This window comes from Coregonus clupeaformis, chromosome 12 (assembly GCF_020615455.1).
Source record: "Coregonus clupeaformis isolate EN_2021a chromosome 12, ASM2061545v1, whole genome shotgun sequence".
Classification (NCBI taxonomy): Eukaryota; Metazoa; Chordata; class Actinopteri; order Salmoniformes; family Salmonidae; genus Coregonus; species Coregonus clupeaformis.
The window spans coordinates 20,184,227-20,198,567 of record NC_059203.1 but is presented as its reverse complement, the minus strand read 5'-3'; the positions used below and the strand labels follow the sequence as shown (position 1 = coordinate 20,198,567).

Genomic DNA, 14,341 nt, shown 5'->3' with positions numbered 1-14,341 from the left:
CAAATACTGCGGTCTTTACCAAGTTGGAGAAGTTGTTGGGTTTTTATTTCTATAGCTAATGATAATAGGCTAGCCATTTATGTTCTGAAAATAGTCTACATTTCCCACTCTACATTTGCTGATATAAAAATGCCAATCATACCCATATGTATAATAATCTAATGCTAAATTGCAGGTTTTGCAGAATATATTGTTGTTTGCAAAGAGTGTCCCGGCTAGTTATTGGCGCGCTCTTTTTTCGAGCAATATTCAGATTTTGATGTTTTATATTTTCTGGTTGGATTCATAGTCTCTCCCCTTTAACTGTCCTAATTGCTCCATGTTTATAACCTCCGATGATCAGGGATTGAGTCTGTTGGAGAGGATCCGTTTGAGTGTAACTGGTGTGGCTAGCTAGTTAGCGGTGCGCGCTAGTAGCGTTTCAATCGGTGACGTCAGTCGCTCTGAGACCTTGAAGTAGTCGTTTCCCTTGCTCTGGAAGGGCCGCGGCTTTAGTGGAGCGACGGGTAACGGTGCTTCGAGGGTGACTGGTTCGAGCCCAGGTAGGGGCGAGGAGAGGGACGGAAACAACACTGCTACATGAGAAAAGTGAGGTGTAGAATCACTGATCTACAGTAGGCCTAAACCACTCCTGGTTTAGGAGATGGTTATGAACGTGTTATGACGCTGGGTGTCAAGTAAAGTGTTACCAAAAATGGAAAATACTGTGATTGAAGAATTATTATTTAAGTTCATTATCATTTCTACACACGTTCTACTTGGTTTATGTTCAGACTGGAGTATTTTTTCATTTAAATTATTATTATTATTATTTTTACTCTTGACACCCATTCAAAACCTCCCCCAACTCAAATTTGGGACACGACCCATCAGTCGAAAAACGCTGAAAGAGAACGTCCTAGGATTTTCTGCCTGCTGCAAACCCAGTGGATAATGCTGGAAATACTGGTCAAAGAAAAAACCTACAAAGAACATCCAGAACGCCTGGCCCTAGTCATGATACAGTATGACGATAATAGCACAATAACTGTGTAATATATGTCTTAGGTCTAAACAATCACACCCATTGGGTTAGGCTACTCCATGGACCAGTACAATTAATTAGTGGATTTACTGGAAAAAATGGAGGAAGAAAACATAGACAGATTATTCTATGAGACTTTATATTAATTTGTCTGGCTGTATGTTCCCATGGGGGAATCCCAGTCCTACATAAAGTATCTGATTGGGCAGTTGATGTTGTGATGGGCATTTTAGTAGTTTCTCCCTGGTCCACAGCAATCTACACTGAGCCTTACTAAATATAGTTCACCTTCCACCTTTGCCCGATGGAGAGTAGTGCTATTATTAGGAGATCTCATATAGGGTAGCTGATTTAATAACTATGCAAACCATGTCAATTTGGGAATCTAGTAATGATATTACATAACACCAGCTCCTTATCAACTGTTTTGGAGGGAAAAACTACAACGTTTGTTGATCAAAGCCTATATACTGTATTACGAAACAAGTTAGTAATTTGTCCACAAACCTATATGCAAAACTACTTTTGAAATCACATCCTTATTTTGGCATAATGGAACCCTCAGAAATCTGAAAAGAGAAAATGAAATATTTAATTGGCTAATTATTCAGCAAGATTCAATACACACACTTATTCCCTTGCTCCAAAACAAGATATAATCACGTGTTCTGATTATATTAAATTGGCCCCATGCATTTCCTCCAATCGTTTCAGACGAGAGTACTGAGAAATCTACATCTCAGCAGAACAGAAAGGTTGCAGTCGTCCCTCTAGAAAATGGTAAAGGTGAAGAGTTTAGGGCAGCAGACTAGTCAGATTGAGATCACATTTCACGGAGCGGTGCTGAGAGCACAGCATGTGTGGGAAGGTCCTCTGCACTTTACACTGTAGCATCGCACAGGTCAAACCATTGAAGCAGTCCAAAACATTAGGGGGGAATTATTTGAACAATTTATTCAAAAATAAATGTCATCCATTCATATAAGCAAGGCAAGCCATAAGCTACTTCAGTAAAGAGGACATCATGAAGGCTGTAACCAGGGATAAGCAGTGAACAACGGTTGTTTAGTCAAGTCCTTTGTTTAAACATAACAAGTTAACAGAAACTGTTTGCAAGACTAATATTAACCAGTGACTGGGTGAAAAGGCATGTCAAGGCACTTCTTTCATGTGTTTTTGTGTGGGATTGCCAGACTATGTAAAATGCAACTTCCACAAGATAGCTGCCATTCTCATGTTGACAATGGAAACTCTTTTAAGACAATTTGAAGTTTTACTTCCAAAGCACATCCATTCACTTCCCCTCCCAGAAGAAAATTCACCTGTTAAAGACTAAGGGATATGGGCATTCTAAACAAAATGTCTTTCTGACAATTTCTAAACAGCACTGACACATTACTGAAACATTGCCTAGTGACAACGTCACCAATAATAGATGAATAATCAGTTGGAACAGAACAGGGGGTTATGAGTTGTTTGAATATTCCAGCAGCCCAGGAAGGAGCTGAGGTTTCCTCTCCCTTTTCTTAGGATTCATTTCAAACAGAGGTGAGTTAGATGCAGCGCAATCATCATCCAACCTGCTCCTCCCCCTTCCTTCCCTCCCTCCCTCCCTCCCTCCCTCCCTCCCTCCCTCCCTTCCTTCCTTCCTCCCTTCCTTCCTTCCTTCCTTCCTTCCTTCCTTCCTTCCTTCCTTCCTTCCTTCCTTCCTTCCTTCCTTCCTTCCTTCCTTCCTTCCTTCCTTCCTTCCTTCCTCCCTCCCTTCCTTCCTCCAGCTGTTTCCAACATTTAAAGCATCCGAGTAGCAGCATCCTTCAGTTAGTTACATGTGTTCAGGGTGGTTCTGCAAACAGCTGATGAACTCTTTGACGGGGTGTCCGTGGAAACAGATCTGGTTGACAGCGTTGAACAAGGGGAACCTGGAGGGAGGAAAGATGGGATAACAGTTTTAGTGTTAAAATGCCTGATCCACACTATAGGGCCTACCCGAACCCTAGGTTGAAGATACCCAGGTTAGGACAAGTTATGATTCTATGCGGAAGCTTTTAGAAAATGAACAGATTCATGGGACCACCTGTTGCTAACTAGCATAGCTGGTCCCATTGTTTAGAATGCTTCCTCATTTATGCAAAGAGTTATGGGATATTAGAATCCTTGTCTTAACCTGTCATCTTCAACCTTGTCCGAACCGGACTGTCCTGGCTCATATATCGCCTTTCACATGGTTCTTTCCAGCACAGTTCCAGCAACTATGGCTTGGCTCGGTTCGGCTCAGTAGTGTGAAAAGGTTATAAGATTGGTTTATACATGTAATTCGGATGTTCAATTAAGAACATTCTTACGAATTCCCTACCGGTGACTCTTATCAGCACCTCGCAACCCTTTCAATCTGCACACTCCACTTCCCATCCCCCAGGAGTGGTGCCTGAGAGTCTAGGGGGTACCATAAACCAGCCTCTCAAACTCTCTGTGACCTGTGGACCTGGGCCCTGATTGGTTGCTTAGGGGCACATTGTCAGGGGCCATGACACCTGACAGCTCTTCTCACTGTGCAGGTCAGTGTCTCCTCACTTGTGGGATGGAGTGTTACTTGTGTGTTTACTATTTACTGTTGGTAGTAGTTACTGATAGTTGCAGGCCTATCTAGCATAAAAACAAAACTCGTTCTCAGAAGATTCTGAAGCCAAACTCATCCACTATATGAATGTTAACATTAATATACTGTAATTGTAACTCACTTGTCCACCAGGCCCTTCTTCTTCAGAATGTGGTTGACTTCAGCTGCGGTTGCTGGACCCTGGAGCTTCTGACCATTCAACATCTCCTTCTCCAACTCCTCAATTGTCTACAAATTGTGTACATTAGCTTTTTTTATTGAGAAAAGAGAGAGGGAGGGGGGGAGGGTGCGAGAGAAAAAAGAGAGCGAACGACAGAGAGAGAGATAGAGAGAGAAAACAACAGAGAGAGAGAACAACAGAGAGAGAGAGAGAACAACAGAGAGAGAGAGAACAACAGAGAAAGAGAACAACACAGAGAGAGAACAACAGAGAGAGAGAACAACAGAGAGAGAACAACAGAGAGAGAGAGAACAACAGAGAGAGAGAGAGAGAACAACAGAGAGAGAGAGAGAACAACAGAGAGAGAGAGAACAACAGAGAAAGAGAACAACACAGAGAGAGAACAACAGAGAGAGAGAGAACAACAGAGAAAGAGAACAACAGAGAGAGAGAACAACAGAGAGAGACAACAACAGAGAGAGAACAACAGAGAGAGAGAGAACAACAGAGAGAGAGAACAACATAGAGAGAGAACAACAGAGAGAGAGAGAACAACAGAGAGAGAGAACAACAGAGAGAGAGAACAACAGAGAGAGAGAGAGAACAACAGAGAGAGAGAGAACAACAGAGAGAGAGAACAACAGAGAGAGAGAGAGAACAACAGAGAGAGAGAGAACAACAGAGAAAGAGAACAACACAGAGAGAGAACAACAGAGAGAGAGAACAACAGAGAGATAACAACAGAGAGAGAGAACAACAGAGAGAGAGAACAACAGAGAGAGAGAGAACAACAGAGAGAGAGAACAGAGCGAGAGAACAACAGAGAGAGAACAACAGAGAGAGAACAACAGAGAGAGAGAGAACAACAGAGAGAGAGAGAGAGAGGGAGAGAGAGAGAGAGAGAGAGAGAGAGAGAGAGAGATAGAGAGAGAGAGAACAACCGAGAGAGAACAACAGAGAGAGAGAGAACAACAGAGAGAGAACAACAGAGAGAGAGAGAACAACAGAGAGAGAGAGAGAACAACAGAGAGAGAGAGAGAGATAGAGAGAGAGAGAGAGAACAACAGAGAGAGAACAACACAGAGAGAACAACAGAGAGAGAACAACAGAGAGCGAGAGAACAACAGAGAGAGAGAGAACAACAGAGAGAACAACAGAGAGAGAACAACAGAGAGAGAGAAAAAACAGAGAGAGAGAGAACAACAGAGAGAGAACAACAGAGAGAGAGAACAACAGAGAGAGAGAACAACAGAGAGAGAGAGAGAATCTCAGAATATCTACAATGCCCCTTGTATTCCTCTCGCTTTCCACATTCTTCACCTTTCCTGTTTTTGCGAAGGCCTCTGCGATCTTGCGGTTACGTCCGCCGTAGCAGGTGGTGATGAGGTCGGCGACGCCACAGCTCTCCAGGAATGTGACGGGGGAGACGGGTCCAGCGGTGCAGAATATCCGGGCGAAGGAGATCATCTCCATCAGCCCCAGTCTGATCACCGCTGCCTTCGTGTTATCACCGAAGCCCAGGCCGTCACAGAACCCTGCTCCCACCGCCACTATGTTCTGGGGAGGGAGACCTGTTCTTTACTCTGTGTAGATCTAGATTCAAATGGCTACCCCCCTCCTCTTTTACGCTGCTGCTACTCTCTGTTTATTATCTATGCATAGTCACTTTAATAACTCTACCTACATGTACATATTCCCTCAATTACCTTGACTAACCGGTGCCCCCGCACATTGTCTCGGTACCGGTACCCCCTGTATATAGCCTCGCTATTGTTATTTTATTTGACTGCTGTTCTTTAATTATTTGTTACTTTTATTTATTATTTCTTTTTAGGTATTCTTCCAAAAAACTGCATTGTTGGTTAAGGGCTTGTAAGTAAGCATTTCACCTGTTGTATTCGGCGCATGTGACAAATACAATTTGATTTGATTTGATTCCACATGTCTTATAGGTGAAGATCTCCCAGAAGACCACAGGAGACATTTGTGGATAATCTTCCAAGACACTGGTCAGAATAGAGGACCTTGCAGCTTCCATTAAAAACAGAAAGCTATGGCATGCCATCATTAGGCGCATTGTACTACCACTATAAGAAATTAAGCAAGCGATTACTATATCATCATTTCATACTGACAGTGGTGTTTGACTGTGAAGTTAATCTCACCAGAAAGAGATCAATGTAAAAGCATTTTATGAGAAAAAAAGCAGACCTTGAGAGCTCCACAGATCTCTACGACATCGGCCTCCACCACCACAGTGACTCTAAAGTTAATGGTCTGCATCAGTTCCTTCAGGATGGGGCCCCAGTCCTGGTTCTTACAGCCTGGGGGAAGAATACAAACATTATTACACATGAAATATCCCAAATACCATCATATCATATAATGCATCGATACTTACTACTGTAACACAAAAGCATCGGCATGGGCTCTTTTAATGGAAGAGATGTACTGGGTTCTATTTTCCAAAGCAACCAAATACACCTTGATTATACTTCATACGCATCAAATATACAGATGCAGGGCATAGCTTTGCACACACACACACACACACACACACACACACACACACACACACACACACACACACTCCTTACCGATTGTGGTCTCGCAGAATTTCTCCTCTGCGACTTCGTTGGCAATGTTGGCCCCCATCAGTACTGTCATGGTGATGCCCAGCTTCTCTCTGATGACATCAGAAATCAGCTTCAACCCCTCGGGACCCTCATCCACACCCTGAAACGTATATCCCCATGGATACATCTATTAGTATTATCACCCTCATCCACACCCTGAAACACCAGAACACTAGGAATGTAGATCTGCCTCACCCCTCTTCACCCTTTGGGACTGAGAACACATTCTATTTACAGCAACAAGCAACAATTAGAAGCAGCAGTATTCAATTCTGTAAATTAAATCAGAAGTTCGCCCTTCAAAAAGGCAATTGTTTGCTGCTGAATTGAACATCTGGCCTTATTCAAACAGGCCCTGAAAGCAAAGCCACTCACCTTGATAAGAGACATGCCCACAGCATCCTTCTTGATGTGTTCTCTGATGGTGTCACAGATTCTGTTGATGAACTGGTGTGGAATAACGAAGATCAGGATGTCTGCTCCCTTCACAGCATCCGTCACCTCTGGAACAGCCACCTACACGGGGATGACATTAATCGGATGAAGTGTGGCAGACAGCCACCTACATGGGGATGACATTAATCGGATGAAGTGTGGCAGACAGCCACCTACACGGGGATGACATTAATCGGATGAAGTGTGGCAGACTTAAATTTAAAGGTTGGTAATAATACATTATAACGTAATGATTAGTTAATAATCAGGTAATAATAAAAAAAATATTTATTGAACCAAAAAGGTGATATATGCATTGTTGTGATTTCGATCGTGACAAACTGTAAACATAAATGTTAGCTGCACGAGAGATTTGGTTCTGGGTTACTTCTTTAATTATGAATACACATATTCTTTTTCAGAGCATTTTGAAAACCTGAAATGAATGAGTCTTACGATGTTGGGAGGCAGCTTGTGTCCAGGCAGGTACTTGACGTTCTCATGGTCTGTATTGATGATCTCTGTGAGTTTGCGTCCGTTCACCGTCTCCTCAAACACCCACATGTTCACTGTCGTGTCGAATATGTCAAGCTTTCCTGCGTTGGTGCCCACAATCTTGGCAATGGCAGAACCCCTGTAGATGTGAAACAAAAGTGTCCATTTCAAACAATCCCATTGTTTCATTCCTGTTCTCCACATTTTCGGAGCTGAGGAGATTACTTCCAATTGAATGGATGATAGACTTCACACTAGTATTAGAGCAGGGTGCAAAACCCAGTGAGGTATTCCCACTTTGAGAGATAAACAGGCTAGAAGTGAGATGCTTGAATGTTGAATGTCCCCATTGGACCCAACCAATCAGTCTTGCAATTGTATTTGGTTAATGAAGCTTGTCTCTCACTGCTGCCAAGCAGTTAAGCTTTCTAGCACCAAATATTATGCAACAAATGCTGGGAGAGGAAAATAATGGTGTAATTTGTCAAAAGTGGACTCGTAAATTATTATTGTGACAAGAATTAATGTTGCTCATACACCGTTTACAATAAATATACACCACACATAATTAGTATAATGACAGTAGTAGTGATTACTCAAACAAGGCCTTATTTTACGCCAAACAATGAGGCAAGAGTGATATTTTAAAGATCAGACAACTCAATATTGATTCAGCAACTTCCCCCCGATTGTTCTAGTAACCTACACAACACAACACTACACAACACAACCCAACAACACAATCCAACCTCAGAGAACATAAGAGCATTCCTGAGGAAGACCCTGCAGTGCAGCAGTTCTAAGCGTTTGTTGTCATAGCAGCATGGCCTGGTCTCAGACTAGACGTAACATAGTAAATGTAAATCCGGGACACTCAAATTGGTATGATATGTTACATTTGGTCTGGTTACATAAGACAGAAGGTTACTTAAGGCAAAAACGAAAGTTCAGTGGTTGGTCGGGCGTATAATGTGAACTTCTAGCAACCCAAAGTTGCGTGTTCAAATCGCATCATGGACAAATGTACAATTTTAGCAACTTTGCAACTACTTACTACTTTTTAGCTATTTGCAACTACTTAGCATGTTAGATAACCCTTCCCCTTTAACCTAACTCCTAATCCTAACCTTAACCCCTAACCCTAACCAAGCTAACATTAGCCACCTAGCTAACATTAGCGTTAGCCACCTAGCCAACATTAGCATTAGCCACCTAGCCAGCTAGCGAACATTATTTACAACAAATTGGAATTCGTAACATATCATACGTTTTTCTAATTCATAACATACTGTACGAATTTCAATTCGTAACATATTGTACGAATTGCAATTCTTAACATATAATACGAATAGTAATTCATACGAAATGGATGATGGACATCAACAAATTAATACATACCATACGAAACATAACATATCATACTAATTGGAGATCCTGGATTTACGTTTACTACAGTTGAAGTCGGAAGTTTACATACACTTAGGTTGGAGTCATTAAAACTCATTTTTCAACCACTCCACACATTTCTTGTTAACAAACTATAGTGCCTTTAAACAGCTTGGAAAATTCCAGAAAATGATGTCATGGCTTTAGAAGCTTCTGATAGGCTAATTTACATAATTTGAGTCAATTGGAGGTGTACCTGTGGATGTATTTCAAGGCCTACCTTCAAACTCAGTGCCTCTTTGCTTGACATCATGGGAAAATCAAAAGAAATCAGCCAGACAAAATTGTAGACCTCCACAAGTATGGTTCATCCTTGGGAGCAATTTCCAAACGCCTGAAGGTACCACGTTCATCTGTACAAACAATGGTACGCAGGTATAAACACCATGGGACCACGCAGCCGTCATACCGCTCAGGAAGGAGACGCGTTCTGTATCCTAGAGATGAACGTACTTTGGTGCAAAAAGTGCAAATCCATCCCAGAACAACAGCAAAGGACCTTGTGAAGATGCTGGAGGAAACAGGTACAAAAGTATCTATATCCACAGTAAAACGAGTCCTATATCGACATAACCTGAAAGGACGCTCAGCAAGGAAGAAGCCACTGCTCCAAAACCGCCACAAAAAACCTAGACTATGGTTTGCAACTGCACATGGGGACAAAGATCGTACTTTTTGGAGAAATGTCCTCTGGTCTGATGAAACAAAAATAGAACTGTTTGGCAATAATGACCATCGTTATGTTTGGAGGAAAAAGGGGTCGGCTTGCAAGCCGAAGAACACCATCCCAACCGTGAAGCACGGGGGTGGCAGCATCATGCTGTGGGGGTGCTTTGCTGCAGGAGGGACTGGTGCACTTCACAAAATAGATGGCATCATGAGGAAGGAAAATTATGTGGATATATTGAAGCAACATCTCAAGACATCAGTCAGGAAGTTAAAGCTTGGTCGCAAATGGGTCTGCCAAATGGACAATGACCCCAAGCATACTTCCAAAGTTGTGGCAAAATGGCTTAAGGACAACAAAGTAAAGGTATTGGAGTGGCCATCACAAAGCCCTGACCTCAATCCTATAGAAAATATGTGGGCAGAACTGAAAAAGCGTGTGCGAGCAAGGAGGCCTACAAACCTGACTCAGTTACACCAGCTCTGTCAGGAGGAATGTGCCAAAATCCACCCAACTTATTGTGGGAAGCTTGTGGAAGGCTACCCGAAACATTTGACCCAAGTTAAACAATTTAAAGGCAATGCTACCAAATACTAATTGAGTGTATGTAAACTTCTGACCCACTGGGAATGCGATGAAAGAAATAAAAGCTTAAATAAATAATTCTCTCTACTATTATTCTGACATTTCAGATTCTTAAAATAAAGTGGTGATCCTAACTGACCTAAGACAGGGAATTTTTACTAGGATTAAATGTCAGGAATTGTGAGTATAAATGTATTTGGCTAAGGTGTACAGTGGGGAAAAAAAGTATTTAGTCAGCCACCAATTGTGCAAGTTCTCCAACTTAAAAAGATGAGAGAGGCCTGTAATTTTCATCATAGGTACACGTCAACTATGACAGACAAAATGAGAAAAATATATCCAGAAAATCACATTGTAGGATTTGTAATGAATTTATTTGCAAATTATGGTGGAAAATAAGTATTTGGTCAATAACAAAAGTTTCTCAATACTTTGTTATATACCCTTTGTTGGCAATGACACAGGTCAAACCTTTTCTGTAAGTCTTCACAAGGTTTTCACACACTGTTGCTGGTATTTTGGCCCATTCCTCCATGCAGATCTCCTCTAGAGCAGTGATGTTTTGGGGCTGTCGCTGGGCAACACGGACTTTCAACTCCCTCCAAAGATTTTCTATGGGGTTGAGATCTGGAGACTGGCTAGGCCACTCCAGGACCTTGAAATGCTTCTTACGAAGCCACTCCTTCGTTGCCCGGGCGGTATGTTTGGGATCATTGACATGCTGAAAGACCCAGCCACGTTTCATCTTCAATGCCCTTGCTGATGGAAGGAGGTTTTCACTCAAAATCTCACGATACATGGCCCCATTCATTCTTTCCTTTACACGGATCAGTCGTCCTGGTCTCTTTGCAGAAAAACAGCCCCAAAGCATGATGTTTCCACCCCCATGCTTCACAGTAGGTACGGTGTTCTTTGGATGCAACTCAGCATTCTTTGTCCTCCAAACACGACGAGTTGAGTTTTTACCAAAAAGTTATATTTTGGTTTCATCTGACCATATGACATTCTCCCAATCCTCTTCTGGATCATCCAAATGCACTCTAGCAAACTTCAGATGGGCCTGGACATGTACTGGCTTAAGCAGGGGGACACGTCTAGCACTGCAGGATTTGAGTCCCTGGCGGCGTAGTGTGTTACTGATGGTAGGCTTTGTTACTTTGGTCCCAGCTCTCTGCAGGTCATTCACTAGGTCCCCGCGTGTGGTTCTGGGATTTTTGCTCACCGTTCTTGTGATCATTTTGACCCCACGGGGTGAGATCTTGCGTGGAGCCCCAGATCGAGGGAGATTATCAGTGGTCTTGTATGTCTTCCATTTCCTAATAATTGCTCCCACAGTTGATTTCTTCAAACCAAGCTGCTTACCTATTGCAGATTCAGTCTTCCCAGCCTGGTGCAGGTCTACAATTTTGTTTCTGGTGTCCTTTGACAGCTCTTTGGTCTTGGCCATAGTGGAGTTTGGAGTGTGACTGTTTGAGGTTGTGGACAGGTGTCTTTTATACTGATAACAAGTTCAAACAGGTGCCATTAATACAGGTAACGAGTGGAGGACAGAGGAGCCTCTTAAAGAAGAAGTTACAGGTCTGTGAGAGCCAGAAATCTTGCTTGTTTGTAGGTGACCAAATACTTATTTTCCACCATAATTTGCAAATAAATTCATTAAAAATCCTACAATATGATTTTCTCGATATTTTTTTCTCAATTTGTCTGTAATAGTTGACGTGTACCTATGATGAAAATTACAGGCCTCTCTCATCTTTTTAAGTGGGAGAACTTGCACAATTGGTGGCTGACTAAATACTTTTTTCCCCCACTGTATATTAACTTCCGACTTCAACTGTATGTTACGTCTACCCCTGAGTCCAGGTTGGTTGGACATACCACCCTTCAACTTCATCATATAATATGGTTAATATGAGCTAATCACCACTTTGTAAATTGTGGTTTGTGTATCATGAAGAATCATAGTGTTGTTTTATCACAGAGGTTTAAAGCCTGTAGGTTAGAGTTTAGACTTTGGTATTCCCATCTCCTCATCACTGACAGAAACATATAATCAGAAACATTTTATTTAGTCATTATCTGATCTCATGCATACAGTGAATTGGAGGCAGCCTGTGTGTGTGCATGTGTGTGTGTTTAAAACTATAAGGAGTAGAACTGTATTATGCAAACATCCAGTGCTGTCACAAGCTGAAACTAAAATAATCCAGCAATTCCAGTAGATGCAATAAAATTCTGATATTTGCCCCAGTTATGTTGCATTATTACCACCATAGGTAAGCATAATCGAGACAATAAAAGTACTATTATTATTAATATTAGTCTGATAAGGCAAACAAAGAAAGCTGGGGAAAGCAAACAGCAACAGTCATTTTCAAACAGTCATCTGTTTCTAGTGAGATCACTCGATCCACTCTTCTCAAACACCTGCACTTCTATAACCTACAACCTGATACACAACCGACTCAAAGGTTGACAGTATTATTACCAACTCAAATTACAGTCCGGTAAGTGAAAGGCATTTGAAAACCACTGACATGGAAAAACAGCTGTCTCTTGTACAGTACAGTAAGATAATTCTGCATCATCAGTTCAGAAAGACTTCATCAAATAGCCTAAACATTTTAGAACAAATCAATATAAAAAGGTATCTACCAGTTGCCAGAGCCAATGATGCATACTTTCTTGGGTGCCATGATGTACAGTGCGACCGTTCACGGTGTCTGTCGTTCCTCCTGAAGTGATTGCTGAGAGAACGCGTCTGAAGCCGAGACTAAATGTATTTATATCTGGCACGTGGGACAGCAGTCTGGGTCACGCCCTCTTGTATTTACTGGTTAACGCGCTCAGGTCCAGACAGGCTCCAAAAGGACCATTTTTGTTTTGTTTTTTTGTTTTCAAGCGCATATAATTAAAAAGGTATTGTCAGACATTATTCATTCTAATCAGACAGGTTTTTTTTACATGGACGATACATTGGAGATACAGTGAGGGAAAAAAGTATTTGATCCCCTGCTGATTTTGTACGTTTGCCCACTGACAAAGAAATGATCAGTCTATAATTTTAATGGTAGGTTTATTTGAACAATGAGAAACAGAATAACAACAAAAAAATTCAGAAAAATGCATGTCAAAAATGTTATAAATTGATTTGCATTTTAATGAGGGAAATACGTTTTTGACCCCTCTGCAAAACATGATTTAGTACTTGGCAAAACCCTTGTTGGCAATCACAGAGGTCAGACGTTGCTTGTAGTTGGCCACCAGGTTTGCACACATCTCAGGAGGGATTTTGTCCCACTCCTCTTTGCAGATCTTTTCCAAGTCATTAAGGTTTCGAGGCTGACGTTTGGCAACTCGAACCTTCAGCTCCCTCCACAGATTTTCTATGGGATTAAGGTCTGGAGACTGGCTAGGCCACTCTAGGACCTTAATGTGCTTCTTCTTAAAGCCACTCCTTTGTTGCCTTGGCCGTGTGTTTTGGGTCATTATCATGCTGGAATACCCATCCACGACCCATTTTCAATGCCCTGGCTGAGGGAAGGAGATTTGACGGTACATGGCACCGTCCATCGTCCCTTTGATGCGGTGAAGTTGTCCTGTCCCCTTAGCAGAAAAACACCCCCAAAGCATAATTTTTCCACCTCCATGTTTGACGGTGGGGATGGTGTTCTTGGGGTCATAGGCAGCATTCCTCCTCCTCCAAACACGGCGAGTTGAGTTGATGCCAAAGAGCTCGATTTTGGTCTCATCTGACCACAACACTTTCACCCAGTTCTCATCTGAATCATTCAGATGTTCATTGGCAAACTTCAGACGGCCCTGTATATGTGCTTTCTTGAGCAGGGGGACCTTGCGGGCGCTGCAGGATTTCAGTCCTTCACGGCGTAGTGTGTTACCAATTGTTTTCTTGGTGACTATGGTCCCAGCTGCCTTGAGATCATTGACAAGATCCTCCCATGTAGTTCTGGGCTGATTCCTCACCGTTCTCATGATCATTGCAACTCCACGAGGTGAGATCTTGCATGGAGCCCCAGGCCGAGGGAGATTGACAGTTATTTTGTGTTTCTTCCATTTGCAAATAATCACACCAACTGTTGTCACCTTCTCACCAAGCTGCTTGGCGATGGTCTTATTGCCCATTCCAGCCTTGTGTAGGTCTACAATCTTGTCCCTGACATCCTTGGAGAGCTCTTTGGTCTTGGTGGAGAGTTTGAAACCAAAATAGAACTTTTTGGTAAAAACTCAACTCGTCGTGTTTGGAGGACAAAGAATG

The 14,341-nt window shown here is 42.2% G+C and overlaps 1 protein-coding gene across 1 annotated transcript; it reads right to left on the bottom strand.

Annotated features, from left to right (window-relative positions):
* Nucleotides 1-2,738: 2,738 nt before the first annotated feature.
* On the bottom strand, nucleotides 2,739-12,827 carry LOC121577946 (glycerol-3-phosphate dehydrogenase [NAD(+)], cytoplasmic-like). Its single transcript, XM_041891938.2, has 8 exons — nucleotides 12,721-12,827; nucleotides 7,329-7,506; nucleotides 6,813-6,953; nucleotides 6,399-6,537; nucleotides 6,013-6,125; nucleotides 5,122-5,358; nucleotides 3,763-3,869; nucleotides 2,739-2,943 (listed from the first exon to the last, which is right to left on the bottom strand). Exons 1-8 carry the CDS (start codon nucleotides 12,759-12,761, stop codon nucleotides 2,847-2,849), a joined length of 1,053 nt encoding a protein of 350 aa, XP_041747872.1. The 5' UTR covers nucleotides 12,762-12,827; the 3' UTR covers nucleotides 2,739-2,846.
* Between the last annotated feature and the right edge of the window lie 1,514 nt (nucleotides 12,828-14,341).

What these genes read in the sequence shown, in the direction of transcription:
- LOC121577946 (XM_041891938.2), bottom strand. Translation starts at nt 12,761, where the DNA reads ATGGCACCCAAGAAAGTATGCATCATTGGCTCTGGCAACTG. An exon ending in ATCATTGGCTCTGGCAACTG is followed by an intron (nt 7,507 to 12,720) that starts GTAGATACCTTT and finishes TCACATCTACAG; the next exon opens with GGGTTCTGCCATTGCCAAGA. An exon ending in ATTCTGCGAGACCACAATCG is followed by an intron (nt 6,126 to 6,398) that starts GTAAGGAGTGTG and finishes TTCTTCCCCCAG; the next exon opens with GCTGTAAGAACCAGGACTGG.